The 17124-nt window shown below is 49.6% G+C and overlaps 2 protein-coding genes across 2 annotated transcripts in view; both read right to left on the bottom strand.

Annotated features, from left to right (window-relative positions):
• Positions 1 to 17124, bottom strand: part of LOC146356234 (uncharacterized) — a 943348-nt gene that overhangs the window by 3535 nt on the left and 922689 nt on the right. The gene's annotated exons all lie outside the window — the stretch shown is intronic.
• LOC146356235 (uncharacterized) lies at positions 87 to 8081 on the bottom strand. Its single transcript, XM_084831762.1, has 3 exons — positions 8015 to 8081; positions 5471 to 6502; positions 87 to 3895 (listed from the first exon to the last, which is right to left on the bottom strand). Exons 2-3 carry the CDS (start codon positions 6272 to 6274, stop codon positions 3554 to 3556), a joined length of 1146 nt encoding a protein of 381 aa, XP_084687888.1. The 5' UTR covers positions 6275 to 6502; positions 8015 to 8081; the 3' UTR covers positions 87 to 3553.

Consider the following 17124-nt stretch of genomic DNA (forward strand, 5'->3'; position numbering starts at 1 on the left):
GGGTGGTTTCTTGGCGGCCTTCTTGGTCTCGGTTGGTTCTCGGAGGTTTCTTCCTGTTCCTCACCCCGGGAAGTGGTCTTCGCTGCCCTCCTTTGGAAGGTCCTTTGCAAAGGTTCAGCTTGCTCAGGCCTTTTGGGTGGATTATTTTTCAGTTCACATTCATTCACCTGCTCACAATCTGTTGAGAGGGGCGGGGGGAAGAATAGTGGAATGAGTGAGGTGTCAGCCACCCAAATTAAACCAAACTAGCCATTACTATCAAACTGAACTCCCACAAAGTTTGTTCAAGATCACCAGTAGGAAGCTGTCTTATATCGAGTCACACACTGGCCCAAACATCTGGAGGGCCACAAGTCGCCCACCTCTGGACTACAGGAACTCTCAAGGGACCAAGGTGTAAATGCAGATCAGAGAAAAATCTGTAATAATGAGGCCACATCCAGAGTGCTTGGGCCAGAAGGCTGGGAACAGGTAGGCCCCAAGTTGTTGCCAGACAGCCTGGGGGCTACTCCAAAGGTCACATGCCCTGACACAGGCAGAGGTTATGGCTGAAATGCATCCCAGACTTTACAGAAGGTGCACTCTAAAGGTTAGGGCAGCTGTGCCCTCCAGAATGTGTCGGACTGCATCTCCCATAATTCCCAGCTAGCATGGCCAATGGCAACAGGCCCTACTTCCAGGGAATGCTTGCAGTGTAAGTTATCTATTTTTTTAAAACTCAGCAGTGCTCCGATAGCTCCAAGTGGGCGGTGTGTGTGGAAGAACCAGCCTGACGCAGCAGACCTCGTCCGTAACAGCATACAGGGCTGGCGTTCAGGGTAGGCGTGGCCAGGCACCTGCCGAGGCCGCACCCAAGCAGGGGCCCCTTGACAAGAGCTCCCCGGACCTGCTCCTCCTCTTCACCATTGTGTGCTCCCCTGCCTCTTGCTCCGGCCCAGACAACGGTGGGGGTGAGAAGCAAGCACAGGAAACACCGCGGCCTGCTTGCCCACTGGCTCTCTCTGCCTGTCAAGCAAGCAGGTGGGAGCAATGGTGAGAGAGAGGAGGAGGGACAAGAGCAGCTGGTGCGAAGACAGATTCACTGAGGGGTCCATTCAAAACTGGGAGACGGCACTGACAGCACTTCTCCTACAGATTTGGGCTTTGCACAGATCCAAACAGCCTTCCTATGTCTCAAGAGCCTATTCTATCTATCTATCTATCTATCTATCTATCTATCTATCACATTTATTTATTTCATTTATTTATTACATTTACATCCCGCCTTTTTTCCTCCTTAAGGAGCCCGAGGCGGCCTATGTAATCCTCCTCCTCCATTTTATCCTCACAACAACAACCCTGTGAAGTGGGTTGGGTTTAGAGGCTGTGCCTGGCCCAGAGTCACCCAGTGAGCTAGCTTCCATGGCCGAGCAGGGACTAGAACCCAGATCTCCCGACTCCCAGTCCAACACTCTCACCACTACGCCACGCTGGCCCTCAAATGTTGATAAGAACAGTCCAGCAAGATCAGACCAAGGGTCCTTCCAGTCCAGTATCTTGTTTCCAAAAGTGGCCAGCCAGGAGCTTCCAAAAAGACCACCAGCAGGGCATGGAGGCAGCTGCCCATGCCCACCGTTTGCCCCCTCCTCCCCACCCCCCCTTTGCATCTGGTATTCCAGAGTATGTGGCCTTTGATATTCAGTTTTAGTCATCACGCCTAATACCCATTGTTAGACCTCTCTTCCATGGATCTGTTTCATCCCACTTTTAGTGCGGCTCAAGGTAACATAAGAACATCATAGGAGCCCTGCTGGGTCAGATCAAGGGTCCATCTAGTCCAGCATTCTGTTCACACAGCAGCCAACCAGCTGCTCACGGGAAACCCACCAGCAGGACACGCGTGCAGCAGCACCCTCCCGCCCCTGTTCCCTAGCAACTGGTGAACATAGGCATCCTGCCTCTGGTACTGGAAGGAGCACATAGCCATCAAGACTAGAAGCCACTGATAGCCTTCTCCTCCAGGAATTTGTCCAACCCCCTTTGAAAGCCATCCAAATGGGTGGCCAGCACTCCATCTTGCGGTAGCTAATTCCATAGTTTGACTCTGTGCTGTGTGAAGAGGCCCTTCCTTTTATCTGTCCTCAGTCTCCCACCAATCACCACATTCCATAGCCACGGTGTGAAGAAGGACTCCCTTTTGTCTCCACATACTGAGTTCAGACAACACAATAACCCATACTCAAGGGTTGAGTGCGGGTTGCCTTTGAACTGTTGGTTGTTGTTGAACTGTGGATTATCGTGTTGCCTGAACCCAGCCGCAATGACAAAGCAAGTTGAACAACCCACAGTTCACAACCCAACAACAAACTATGGGTTCTCTTCATGGGTTGTTCGTGATTAACAAGCCACGGTTTGTTAGCGCGGCTTGCTTCAGACAACATGATAACCCACAGTTCAACAACAACCCATGGTTCAACGACAACCCACGCTCACCCCATACTCAAACCTTGAGTGTGGATTACTGTGTTGTCTGAACCCAGACCTGGTTCGCCTGATCACGGAGGGAATATATGCCACAGTGGCTTACAAGCCACCCAGCAACTGTAGAACAAGCCATGGATTTCAGGATGGTCTATAAACCACTCCAGCCACCCACCCTCGCCGGGTTCAGGTGTCACGATAACCCACGCCCAGCAAGGGTAATTATGCTAATTAGGTGACTTGTGACCGGCACGTGCAGGGAGGGAAAATAAGCCACTGTGGCTTATTTTCCTTCTGTGATCATGCGAACCTGCCCTGTGGGTGCTAACTGCTGGGAAAGGAAGTGCTCACAAGTCACATCTGGGTAGCAGGGATGGTGAAATGGAAGGGGAAGGTACCCCCTATAACAAGGGTGGGCAACTTGCAGCCCTACAGATATTTGACCCACAACTCCCACCAGCCCTTGCCAGCACAGACAACATTGAGGGATTTGTTTATTTATTGCAGTTATATCCCTCCTTTTTTCCTCTTGCAAGGAAGCCAAGGCAGCTTACATGATCCTCCTCCTCTATGTTTTATCCTCACAACAACAACCCTGTGAGGTAGGTGGGGCTGAGAGTCTGTGACTGGCCCAAAGTCAGCCAGTGAGCTTCCATTGCCGACTGGGGACTAGAACCCAGATCTCCCGGCTTCTAGTCCAACACTCTCCCCACTACACCACGCTGGCTGTCATGGGAGGGGATCATGGGAACTGCAGGCCAAAACATCTGGAGGGTCACAAGTTGCATGCCCCTGGTTTTTAACAGTTGTTCTGGGTGGGGAACAGTATGGTATGACGGGGAGGAGATGCCATTGGAGTGAAGGGAGACCAAGATGGCTCCAAGTCATTCCCTTCCCGATCCTTTCCCCACTACTCAGGGTCCTAGTGGACTGGCTACTGTCCCCTCTGGTCTGGCCATGCTACTGGTGAACACCAGGTTGGTCCATATTTAGACTTTACTCACCCATGTTATGATCATGGATAAGAGAGCTCAGTTGGCAAGTATTACTGAGACCTGGCTGAGACCTGACCCAGCTTTGCCCATCTAATTATTTAGTGCAGCACCAGGCCAGGCTGGAGGACTGGGGGAGTGGGGGCAGGATGTTGCCCTGATCCATAGAAGTTCTGTCTTGCTCTCCAAGGAAGCCTGCTCTGGCCTGGGACCCACTCTGATGGCCAATCTAACTCAGGCTTTCCCGTCAATTCACAACAGAGCTCCTCGCTTCTCCCTCCATTCATGATTTGGATGGGAAGAAAGGATTTGTTACCCAAAGATGCCCCGTTTTCGTAATTCTCCTGCACAACTTCCCTGAACTCAGCAATTTGGCCTGGATCCAGCAGGGAAGGTTCCCCTTCAGCGACGTGTGCAACCACTGCTTCAACGGTCCCCGCTCCCTGAAAAAGAAAAACACTTCCCATTTAAGACCAGAGCAAAGCAAGGCAGGACACAGGGCGGCATAGACCTTGGAAGGAGACTTACAACCGTCCCTCTGGCAGAGTGCAGCAATAGATCCCTGGGGAGGCTGTGTGATTTTTGCTATGCACAGGAAAGCCAATTCAACCATTCCTTTGACTTCGAGGTCTCACCAGGTGTTTTCCCCACAAAGGTTTAACTGCTTAATATCTTAAAACGTCTAGGTAGTTTACATTAAAAATACATATAATACAATATAAAAACCAATGTAAAAACATAAAATCAATACACTATAGGGATATCGGAGAAATTCGCAATGGAATCAAATGAGTTTGGATTTCTGCGAATCTGACCCATGGACTCCACAGCAGACCAGCTTTTCCAGAATCACACAGATTTCATGGGCTTGTGCACTGTGTTTTTTAACTTTCCAAAATTTTACGCAAATTTAGTCATAGAAAAATGCGTAAAATAAAAAAAAAGCTGGCCAAAAATGCCCATTTCTCCCATAGGCTAAAGCACAAAAATGCACATGGGGAGAATGTGCACATTTTGGAGGGGATTTGCACATTTCCACAAGCGTGAATTTGTGCTTGCACAAATGTCGGAAATTGGGAAAAAAACTTGATTCTGTGAATGAGCGGACAATGGAACAAAAGGCACCTGACAATCCCCAAAATGCAGACTGAACGGATTTTATAAAATTGGTACATCTCTAATACACTGAAACATTACAACAAGTACAACAGAAGAATCCAGCGTTGCCATGGTGGATTAGAGGTCAGGAAAAGAGGAGTTTAAAGCCCGTTACAGTTTCCAACTCTTGGACCACATGTGGGAGAGTGTTCCAGAGGGTGGGTGCCACTACCAAGAAAGCCCGCTTGCGTGCCATTAACTGGTGACATACTGTTGGTCATGGGACAGCCAATAAGACCTCCTTGGAAGATCTCAGGGCTCGCTTTGGTGTGTATCATTAAGGTCTAGAAATGTTTTGGGTTTCTTTGAAAATGAAAGATTCTTAAGAGTGCAATCCTTTGCATGTTTAGACAGAAAAAGGCCCTACAAATCCCAGCATGTCCCAGCCAGCATGGGTGGCTGGGGCATGCTAGGATTTGTAGGACATTTTTCTGTCTAAACATGCATAGGATTGCATCTGAAGGAATCTAAGATTCTGAGCTTTTCTGAATTTCTGTGGAACCTCAGCATAAGCCAGTCCCAGACACAGGAAAAGCAGCCCCTGAGTCTGAAGTCCCCATGGAAGGACATGTCCGAAAAAGGGTACATCAAGAACAACCAATCTTGATATCCCTCCACCTCACCTTTCATTCTCTTGTTTGTCCTCTTAGCTGGTCTGTCAGTGGGAAGTCTCCAGCGACCTCATTCCCAGGGAACTGGACAGCCACCCCCAGGGATAGCCCCACATCCAGGAACAACTGTGAGCAAATTAGTCAGGACAGACCGACTCCTTCAACGAAGAGCACTGACCTATGAACCAAGGGGCCACATTCTTTGTTCGCTTTGAACCACCCACTGCTACAAGGAAGAGCTGTTCTCACCTGCTGTTCTGGTTTCTTGGCCTCTTGCTGCCTCAGAAGGAAATCCTCTGCTAGGGAAACAGCCTGGAAACAGCTCTCAGAACCTCGCTCCCTCACCCAGCTCTGCATTTCCGAGGGCAGGACAGCCAGGAACTGCTCCAGAATCACCAGGTCCAGGATCTGCTCCTTTGTGTGCCTCACTGGCATCAGCCACTGATGGCAAAGCTCCCAGAGTTGGCCGTAAACCTCTCGAGGCCCCTGGGCATCCTGGTAGCAGAGCTGCCTGAAGTGCAGGCGCTGTGCCTCTGAGCTGGTGGCCCCCTCCCTCTTGATCTCTTTCGGCTCCCCTTGGTCACGCCCACCTGCGGTTTCTGGCCTGAAATTGACTTGCTGGGCTATTCCAGGTGGGGATCTGGTCTCACTCTCTTCTTTGGTCCACTGGCTGGTGGCCGCTGCCTCCTCGAAGGAAGGCATGGAAGTCTTAGTCTCACCCCATGGCAACTGTGGGCTTCCCTCTCCAGATTGCGGGGTCTGCACTGTTTTGAGGAACTCCTGCCACTGGGCTTCCCACTGCAGCGACGACAGCTCCTCTCCCGGTTCCTGTTTGATGCGTTGCAGCTCCGGCCAGCTCAGAGGCTGCCTGGGTGTCCCCATCTGGGAGGCAGGAGAGGCGCCCCCTGTACCTTCCAGTCCTACCTCTGGTTTTGTCCCTGACAATTCCCCCTGCTCCATTTTCATCCCCAGATTCACGCCTTCCTCTAGTGCGGTCTGGAGATGGAGACCACCCAGGGCTCCTGGGAATTCTCCCTGCTCCTCTGCAGCCATTTCTATTCACAGGAGATGGCCCTTGCTTAGCTCAGCCCCTCCGCCCTCTTTTGCAAGTGTGGTAAAAAAAAATCTGCTAGTTTTGTGCTTGCAAGTTATGCCATCACAAGGCCCACATAATGACAGTGGAGGGGAAGACGCCTCTCAGTGGCCCTTTGGCTCTCTGGCCAAAGAGGGAGTTCATATGGAACAGGATATTTTCCCCAACTGTTGGCAAAATGGTGTACACTGAAAGAAACAGAAACAAAATGCAGTGAGGCAATGGACAGAACAGGGTGCTTCTGTGCAACTAAGTTAATTGCAGGGGTGGGCAACTTGTGGCCCTCCAGATGTTTTTGATCTACAACATCCATGATCCCTCATCACTGACTATTCTAGCTAGGGGTGATGGGAGTTGTAAGCCAAAAACATCTGGAGGGCCTCAAGTTGCCCACCCCAGATCTAGAGCCTAAAGAGAGCCCCGCTGGATCAGACCAAGGTCCATGCAGCCCAGCACCCCGAAGTGGCCAGCCAGATGTTTCTGCGAAGCTCATGAGTGGGGCATGATATCAGCTTCAAAACCCTCCACCACTCTTGCCTCCCAAAGGTACACCGCCTCTTACCACAGAGGTTCCATTCTAGCCCCATGAGGACGCAGAGGACTAGCAACATTCCCCACGCCCTGTCCCGCTCTGCCAGCTTGACCAGAGGACAGCAAGGAAGTCCCTGTATCTTCGATCTTTGGATAGAAGAGGAAACATGCAGTGGCAGGCAGGTTTTTGTCGTTCTTATTGATTCTATTGTTTTTTAAATACTGCAGAGCGCTTTGTCTTCTGTTACTCAGTAGATACTACCATTGTTGTCATGTCAGGGTGAGAGAAGCAACACCTGGTGAAATTCCCTCTTCTGTACAACAGGTTGGGCCCAGATTTAAGCTGGATAGACTGTGCTGACTGAAGTGGACTTCCCCACCCCCTCCTTCCCATGGCAACCTGCCCCCTGAAAAGAGTCATTAGACCCTGCTGAATGGGGTGAGCTGTGGGCGGTGGGAGGGATCCCCCAAAATCAGGGGAAAGGAGGTTCCGCGAGCAGAGCCCTTCCTCTCATGGAAGGTGAGAGAAGCAACACCTGGTGAAATTCCCTCTTCTACAGAAGGAGTAAAAAAACTGCCCCTCATCCAATCCTCTCTTTGGCAGCCCTCACCATCTCTTCCCACTGCATCCAACAAAGTCTGCCACTCCCCACACTGCCCCCCAAAAGGGGCAAAAAAAGCCTCCAGCTCCGTTTTTTATGAGCAGAGAAAAACTGCTGGGGTCTTTGTTTTCCCCATTCTTGCCCCTCAGGCGGGCGGAAAGATCCCTCCTTGGCAACCCCTCCTGCTACCAGGGAGCCGCTGTCGTGCGAGCAACACGCCAGTCCTGCACATGCCTACCCAGAAGTAAGCGGCATTGAGTTCAAGGGGGCTTACTTCCAAGTAAGTGGACAGAGCAGCTTTCCCCAACCTGATGCCCTCCAGATCTTTTGGACTTCAACTCCCAGCATCCCTAACCATTGGGGATGATGGCAATTGTAGCCCAACACATCTGGACGACACCAGGTTGGGGTGTAGGATTGCAACCCAAATCAATGTGTCTCTGTCTCTCTTTTGCCACAGCCCCCGAATCCCCCCACAAAGCAATGTCTTCCGTCTCCCACAAGAAAGACAAAAAAATACCCTTTGCTTTTCCTCCCCCCACAACCCTAACGGCGCCTTTAACTCACCGCTGGCAGGAAAGAGCCTCCCATTTTCTCTCTCCCCCAACCCACGGAACACAAGCCCTGTTTGTAGAAGGGGCAGGAGAGGAAGGTGGTCTTTCATTGAGGTCCCCCATGCCTCGCATTTCCTTCCTCTCTAGGAATTCGCGCTCCGTTGCTTTAACCATTAAGGGCACAATCTTAGGCATGTTCAGGCAGAAGAAAGCCCTACAACTCCCAGCATCTCACCAGCATTAAAACTCAGACCTGGGCTGTGTTTGCACCAGCGATTTATTCCGACCTGGCTGCGCGGCGAGGTCTCTGTGTTTGCACGGCGGTGTGGCCATTCAGCACCAGCCCCACATTTCATCGCGGAAAACCTTCTGAGACTGCTTATAAATGACGCTTGCTACAGCCATCGAATTTTAGGATTTCCCTTTTTTTCGACTCCGCCCCCCACCCCAGATCCCATGGGAAGTCTGACACTCAAACGGAGCATGAGACAGACAGGAGTGGCTGCCTTTTCCAAGAAACCAGATGAGAGAGAGAAGCAGCAGCAGCAGCAGCCCCTGCCCAGCCAGGCAGGGGGAGGCCTTTTTCTCTTGACATTGTCTGGGGAGTCAGGGGGGGCCCTTGGAGCTGCCAGGATTCATTGTAGCTCAGGGCTGTTTAATCTGACTGGCAACAGGCCTCGAGGGTCTTGGGTGGTGGTCTTTCCCAGCCTTGCCACCTTTCTATACTGCCCAATAGGCGAGGTGTTGTGCTAAACTGTTGGATTAGGTTCGTTTATTTGTGCCGTGCTGTTTGATATTGTACGTATTGATATTTTTATTATTATATTTCTATCTACCAACACTATGGCTATCTGTAATAGTTCCTATTGTATTTTTTTTAAATGCTGCTGTTACATTTACTGTTCATTTGATATGTTGATGTAAATTATATGAGCTGCTGTTCTTTTGTTAGGTTGGGAGCCACTTTGGCCACATTTTTGTGGGAAAGTGGCAGACAGACTGATAGCTACAGGATTAAGAGATGTTCGCACGCGGGGACCAGAGTAGGTCGGTGGGGCATGCTACCTCTGGGTCGCAGGCTACCCCCGGGTCGGTGGGGCAGGGCCCTGCCCACTGCAGGGGAGACTGCTACACACCCCTCTGCACTTACCTCTGGGCTCCAGAGGCGCTCTTCAGCCGCATCCCGGCGACCCCACAGCTGGATCCGGCTCCCCCAGCAGCCACTCCAGTGAAAAACATGGTTGTGCAACCATGGAGAAAGTCCATGGCGGCTAGAGCGCTGCAGCCAGCAGACTCTATTGTTCCAGCCTGGGACTTTGCCCAGGCTGAGTTTCCTGCCCCCAGAGCCCACCACACGCAACGCTACCCCATGGGCAGGGCACTTAGAATCATAGACTAGTAGGGTTGGAAAGGGCCTACAAGGCCATCGAGTCCAACCCCCTGCTCAATGCAGGAATCCAAGTCAGAGCATCCCTGACAGATGGCTGTCCAGCCTCATCTTGAACACCTCCAGTGTGGCAATGGGTTCCATTGTCGTATTGCTCTCACAGTCAGGAAGTTTTTCCTGATATTCAGCCGGAATCTGGCTTCCTGTAAGTTGAGCCCATTATTCCGTGTCCTGCACCCTGGCATGATTGAGAAGAGATCCTGGCCTTCCTCTCTGTGACAGCCTTTCATGTACTTGAAAAGTGCTATCATATCTCCCCTCAGTCTCCTCTTTTCAAGGCTAAACATGCCCAGTTCTTTCCGTCTTTCTTCATAGGGCTTTGTATCCAGTCCCCTGATCATCTTTGTTGCTCTCCTCTGAACCCTCTCCAGCTTGTCTGCATCCTTCTTAAAGGGTGGTGCCCAGAACTGGACACAGTACTCCAGATGAGTGTGTGGGTAGAAAAGGTGGGCAGCAGGGGGTAACTGTCACACTGTCCAGGGGTAACTCTCTCCAGATGCAACACTAAGCCATTGGGAGTAGAATTTCTATCCCACTAGCATTGCATACGAATAGACCCGGTTCACATGTAACGTGAAGCCATGATGGTTAGGGAATTTCCGCTAACCACAGTGGCTTCATGTGTCATGTGGGGGAGAAAACCCATGTTCCCCGTAGTCAGTAAGCCACCCTGACTAACCACCCCGCTGCAAAAGGGTTAAGAGGCCCCGGGGTGGCTTACTGTCTCGTCTGGTGGGCTCCCCAGTGGTTAAAACAGGCTCTGGAGGACTTCCAGGCTGTGACCATAGAGCCCACCAGCTAGAGCATCCACCAGCGCCAGGGCCGATCTAGCCACCGCGGACTTTCTCTATGCTCCATTTTGGCTGCCAGAGTGGCGGCTGGGAACCAGTTTGTGCCGCAGAGGACGACAGGATGCTCGGTAACCATGCTGGGAAGATCGCCAGGTAACTATGGAGGAGGGTGGTTAGCATAACCACTTGGCGCGGCGTGGTTCCACGATCATATGGTGGGCGCACATGGCATGGTTTTGCTATTTCCCCCGCCTGCCGCCGCCCATGGTTACCCTAACCACCCTCTCCCCCTGCACATGTGAACAGGCCTAGCATGTTTTCGATTGAGCATTCCTTGACTGTGGCATTTAGGCTCCACCCAGCTGCTGGAAATGTTATTTATTTATTTATTTATTTATTTATTGCATTTATGTTGTTGTAGTTGTTCAGTCGTTCAGTCGTGTCCGACTCTTCGTGACCCCATGGACCATAGCACGCCAGGCCTTCCTGTCCTGCGCTCTCTCCCGGAGCGTGCTCAAGTTCATATTCATTGCATCCGTGATGCTATCTAGCCATCTCATCCTCTGCCGTCCCCTTCTCCTTTTGCCTTCAGTCTTTCCCAGCATCAGGGTCTTTTCCAGGGAGTTTTCTCTTCGCATTAGGTGGCCAAAATATTGGAGCTTCAGCTTCATTATCTGTCCTTCCATTGAGCAGTCAGGGTTGATTTCCTTTAGGATGGACTGATTTGACCTCCTTGCAGTCCAGGGGACTCGTAAGAGTCTTCTCCAGCACCACAGTTCGAAAGCATCAATTCTTCGGTGCTCAGCCTTCCTTATAGTCCAGCTCTCACAGCCATACATTACTACTGGGAAAACCATAGCTTTGATTAGACGGACCTTTGTCGGCAAGGTGATGTCTCTGCTTCTTACTATGCTGTCTAGGTTTGCCATAGCTTTCCTCCCAAGGAGCAAGCGTCTTTTAATTTCATGGCTACAGTCACCGTCTGCGGTGATCTTGGAGCCCAAGAAAGTAAAATCTGTCACTGCTTCCATTTCTTCCCCTTCTATATGCCAGGAAGTGATAGGGCCAGATGACATGATCTTAGTTTTTTTAATGTTGAGTTTCAAACCAGCTTTTGCACTCTCCTCTTTCACCCTCAACAAGAGGCTCTTGAGATCCTCTTCGCTTTCTGCCATTAGGGTGGTATCGTCTGCATATCGGAGGTTGTTGATAATTCTCCCGGCAATCTTAATTCCGACCTCTGATTCATCCAACCCGGCATTTCTCATGATGTACTCTGCATATAAGTTAAATAAGCAGGGTGACAATATGCAGCCTTGTCGTACTCCTTTCCCAATTTTGAACCAATCGGTTGTTCCATTTCTGGTTCTTACTGTTGCTTCTTGACCCTCGTACAGGTTTCTCAGGAGACAGGTAAGGTGGTCTGGTACTCCCATCACTTTAAGAATTTGCCACAGTTTGTTGTGATCCACACAATCAAAGGCTTTAGCGTAGTCAATGAAGCAGAAATAGACGTTTTTCTGGAATTCTCTTGCTTTCTCCATGATCCAGCGAATGTTGGAGATTTGATCTCTAGTTCCTCTGCCTCTTCGAAACCCAGCTTGTACTTCCGGTAGTTCTCGGTTCGCATACTGCTGAAGCCTAGCTTGTAGGATTTTGAGCATCACCTTGCTGGCATGTGAAATGAGCGCAATTGTGCGGTAGTTTGAACACTCTTTGGCGTTGCCCTTCTTTGGAATTGGAATGTAAACTGACCTTTTCCAGTCTTGTGGCCACTGTTGAGTGTTCCAGATTTGTTGGCATATTGAATGCAGCACTTTAACAGCATCATCTTTTAGGATTTTAAATAGCTCGGCTGGAATACTGTCATCTCCGCTAGCTTTGTTGTTACTAATGCTTCCTAAGGCCCACTTGACTTCACTCTCTAGGATGTCTGGCTCAAGTTCAGTGACTGCACTATCATGGCTATCAGGGACATTCAGATCTTTCCTGTATAGTTCTTCTGTGTATTCTTGCCACCTCTTCTTAATCTCATCTGCTTCTGTTAGGTCCCTGCCTTCTTTGTCCTTTATCATGCCCGTCTTTGCACAAAACGTTCCCTTGAGATCTCCAATTTTCTTGAAGAGATCTCTAGTCTTTCCCATTCTGTTGTTTTCCTCTGTTTCTTTGCATTGTTCATTTAAGAAGGCCTTCTTGTCTCTCCTTGCTATTCTCTGGAACTCTGCATTCAGTTGGGTATATCTTCCCCTTTCTCCTTTGCTTTTCACTTCCCTTCTTTCGTGAGCTACTTGTAAAGCCTCATCAGACAGCCACTTGGCTTTCTTGCATTTCTTTTTCTTTGGGACGGATTTCGTTGCTGCCTCCTGAACAATGTTACGGACCTCCGTCCATAGTTCCTCAGGCACTCTGTCTATCAGGTCTAATCCCTGAAATCTATTCCTCACCTCCACTGTATATTCATCAGGGATATGATTTAGGTCATACCTGAAAGGTTTAGTGGTTTTCCCTACGTTCTTCAATTTAAGCTGAAATTTTGCAAGAAGCAGCTCATGATCTGAGCCACAGTCAGCTCCAGGTCTTGTTTTTACTGACTGTATGGAGCTTCTCCATCTTTGGCTGCAAAGGACATAATCAATCTGATTTCGATATTGACCATCTGGTGACGTCCATGTGTAGAGTCGCCTCTTGTGCTGTTGGAAAAGAGTGTTTGCTATGATCAGCGTGTTCTCTTGGCAAAACTCTATTAGCTTTTGTCCTGCTTCATTTTGTACACCAAGGCCATGCCTGCCTGTTATCCCGGTGATTTCTTGACTTCCTACTTTAGCATTCCAATCCCCTATGATGAAGAGGACATCTTTTTTTGGTGTTAGTTCTAGAAGGTGTTGTAGGTCTTCATAGAACCGATCAACCTCAGCTTCTTCGGCCTCAGTGGTTGGGGCATAGACTTGAATTACTGTGATGTTGAATGGTTTGCCTTGGATTCATACTGAGATCATTCTACCATTTTTAAGATTGTACCCCAGTACTGCTTTTCCCACCCTTTTGTTGACTATGAGTGCTACTCCATTTCTTCTAAGGGATTCTTGCCCACAATAGTAGATATGATGGTCACCTGAATTAAATTCGCCCATGCCTGTCCATTTGAGTTCGCTGATTCCCAAGATGTCGATGTTCAATCTTGCCATCTCATGTTTGACCACCTCCAGCTTACCTTGATTCATTGATCTGACATTCCAGGTTCCTAAACAATATTGTTCTTTACAGCATCGGATTTTCTTTTCACCGCCAGACACATCCACAGCTGAGTGTCCTTTCGGGTTTGGCCCAGCCGCTTCACTCTTTCTGGCGCTACTTGGAAATACCCTCTGCTCTTCCCCAGTAGCATATTGGACACCTTCCGACCTGAGGGGCTCATCTTCCGGCGTCATCTCTTTTAGCCTTGTGATACGTTCCATGGGGTTTTCTTGGCAAGAATACTGGAGTGGGTTGCCATTTCCTTCTCCAGTGGACCACATTTTGTCAGAACTCTCTGCCATGACCTGTCCGTCTTGGGTGGCCCTGCACGGCATAGCTTATGGCTTCACTGAGTTATGCAAGCCCCTTCGCCACAACAAGGCAGTGATCCATGAAGGGGATTGCATTTATACCCCGCCTTTTTTCCTCTTGCAAGGAACCCAAGGCGGCTTACATTATCCTCCTCCTCTCCATTTTATCCTCCAAACAACAACCCTGTGAGGTGGGTTGGGCTGAGAATGTGTGACTGGCCCAAAGTCACCCAGTGAGCTTCCATGGCCAAGTGGGGACTAGAACACGCATCTCCCAGCTCCTAGTCCAACACTCTTGCCACTACACCACACTGGCTTGTTTATACAGTGTTATATACACACACACACCCCGCAGGAGGCTAAGCACAAGTCTGCATCAGGGCGACTTCCAGGCCAAGGGAAAAGGGCAGGACCCCACAGACAAGCCGCTGAGATGGGAGGAGTCATATGGCCCTTCGGGATGGGATTCCCTCACCCTTGCCCTCGCTGGGGCCACTGGAGCCTCAGTCTTTGGGTAGGCAGGAATGGGGCAGGGGGGTGGAGGTTGTTAGCGCTCTCTTTCTCTCTGTTGTTCTGAGACACCCCCCACCTAAACCTTTCCGATCAGCTACGCCTAACTCCTGTAGCCGCAGTCTAAACACACCACCAACAATGTACATATACAAGAATTACAAAAAATGTACATCTCTTCCCTTGAACAACAGACTATAACATGTTTTCATGCATGGGCTTTTGATGGAATTTTTTCTGGGTGTGGGGGGCAAAGTGTGTGTGTGTGTGTGTGAGAGAGAGAGAGAGAGAGTCAAGAATGGGTTAATAGAGTAAGAATTTTGAGGGCCATTGGGGCAGTCAGGTATAAAGCAGCCACCTGGAGGCTGATGGGTTTTGGCCTGGCAACTCAAGGCCACCGGTTGCTCCAACTAATTGGGATGAACTAATTGGGAAAGTGATAACAGCCGTGCCTGGTGGGAAGATGCAACCTCCTTGGGAGAGTGGGGTGGGGTGACCCGGGACTGGGTTTGGATTGGGTGCTCCAAATCTGCCAGGAGTTGCTAGGGCTGGGCAATAAAATGAGGGCTAAGGAAGGGGCAGGTGTCTCTTCTGGCCCTGATGGTACTAGTGGGTGTTGCTGGCCGATGGCTATCCTGGGAGCCCCATACTTTGGTATGTATAGGATAGACTAGCTAGCTTTATTGTTTTACTCTGGTTTTGCTTAGAGTTTTGTAGTTGTTTGACTTTGCTTGTAATTTCCTGTACAACCTACCACCTCTCCCCTATTCCTTCCTCTTTGCCCTTTCCCTTTAAATAAACATTTATCCAACCTTTAGTTGGTGTGGTCTACCTGAATAACTTCAGTGCTAAATGCAGTGCCTATTGGCCTGGGTGGGAGCTACTGGGTTACTTTGGGGAAATCTGTGGCCAAGTGGGGCCTGCCCTACCTTGCAGGGTTGTTGGGGTGAAACCAACAATCCTTCACAGAGAGAAATACACATGCACCTACCAGAAATGCTAGACCTATTCTCTGATACTAGGGGTGTTTGTGTGTGAGTGAGTAAAACAAACGCAGACACCATAGTGTCAGAGAACAGGTCTAGCATTTTTAGAAAATTTGAGGACAGAGCAGCATCTACTGAGCTAGGTGGACCCAGCCTCCAAGAAATTTGTATACCAGCTTTGTCCCTTTGTTATTTATCAACGGGGAGACCTGGCGTCTGGACATCTTTTACCTGCAGCTGAAACTCTGAATTCTTTCCCCAGCTCCCTCCAACCCTGCACTGCAAATACAATATTCACAGCCCCCCACAACTGCAATTCCCTTTAGGAGACTGCATAAGAACACTATGTAGTCATCCACTACTCTTAACTCCTCCCAGTACAATGGTGGGCCACTTTGCAGGCCTGGCATATCCTATACTTCCTTTGCCACAGCCCTGCATTATCATAGAATAGTAGGGTTGGAAGGGGCCTACAAGGCCATCGAGTCCAACCCCCGGCTCAGTGCAGGAATCCAAGTCAGAGCATCCCTTACAAACACACAACAGAGCATCCCTGACAATCCCTGTCCAGCCTTGTCTTGAAGGCCTCCAGTGTGGGAGAGCCCACCACCTCTCCAGGTAATTGGTTCCATTGTGGTATTGCTCTAACAGGAAGTTTTTCCTGATGTTCAGCTGGAATCTGGCTTCCTGTCACTTGAGTCCATTATTCCATGTCCTGTACTCTGGGATGATCAAGAAGAGATCCTGGCCTTCCTCTCTGTGACAACCTTTCAAGTACTTGAAGAGTGCTATCATATCTCCCCTCAGTCTTCTCTTCTCAAGGCTAAACATGCCCAGTTCTTTCAGTCTCTCCTCATAGGGCTTTGTTTCCAGTCCCCTGATCATCTTTGTTGCCCTCCTCTGAACCCTCTCCAGTTTGTCTGCATCCTTCTTAAAGGGTGGTGCCCAGAACTGGACACAGTACTCCAGATGAGGCCTAACCAGTGCTGAGTAGAGGGGAACTAGTACTTCCCGGGATTTGGAAGCGATGCTTCTATTAATGCAGCCCAAAAGAGCATTGGCCTTTTTTGCAGCCACATCACATTGTTGGCTTATATTCAGCTTGTGATCGACAACGATTCCAAGATCCTTCTCGCTCGTAGTGTCGTTGAGCCACATATCCCCCACCTTGTAACTGTGCATTTGGTTTCTTTTTCAAGGTGCAGAACTTGGCATTTACCCCTATTAAATGTCATTCTGTTGTTTTCTGCCCAGCACTCCAGTCTATCCAGATCACTTTGAATTTTGTTTCCGTCTTCCAAAGGATTAGCTATCCCATCCAATTTTGTGTCATCTGCAAATTTTATCAGCATTCCCTGCACCTCCTCCTCCAAGTCATTAATACAAATGTTGAAGAGCACTGGGCCCAGGACTGAGCCCTGCAGTACCCCGCCCGTTACCTCTCCCCAGTTTGAGAAGATCCCACTGATCAGCACTCTTTGAGTCCGATTCTGTAGCCAACTGTGGATCCACTGGATCATTGTTTCATCTAGCCCACTTTGAGCTAGTTTGCTCATCAGGATATCATGGGGCACTTTGTCGAAAGCTTTGCTGAAGTCGAGGTATATGATGTCTACAGCATTCCCACGGTCTACAAGGGAGGTTACTTGATCAAAAAATGAGATCAGATTCATCTGGCAGGATTTGTTCTTGACAAATCCATGTTGGCTTCGAGTAATCACTGCATTGTTTTCAAGGTGCTTACAGATGGATTGCTTTATGATCTGCTCCAGAATTTTCCCAGGGATTGATGCCAGACTGACTGGTGTGTAGTTCCCAGGTTCCTCCTTTTTGCCCTTTCTGAA

This window comes from Heloderma suspectum, chromosome 2, assembly GCF_057233095.1.
Source record: "Heloderma suspectum isolate Gila_16-S chromosome 2, 16-S_ref, whole genome shotgun sequence".
NCBI lineage: Eukaryota > Metazoa > Chordata > Lepidosauria > Squamata > Helodermatidae > Heloderma > Heloderma suspectum.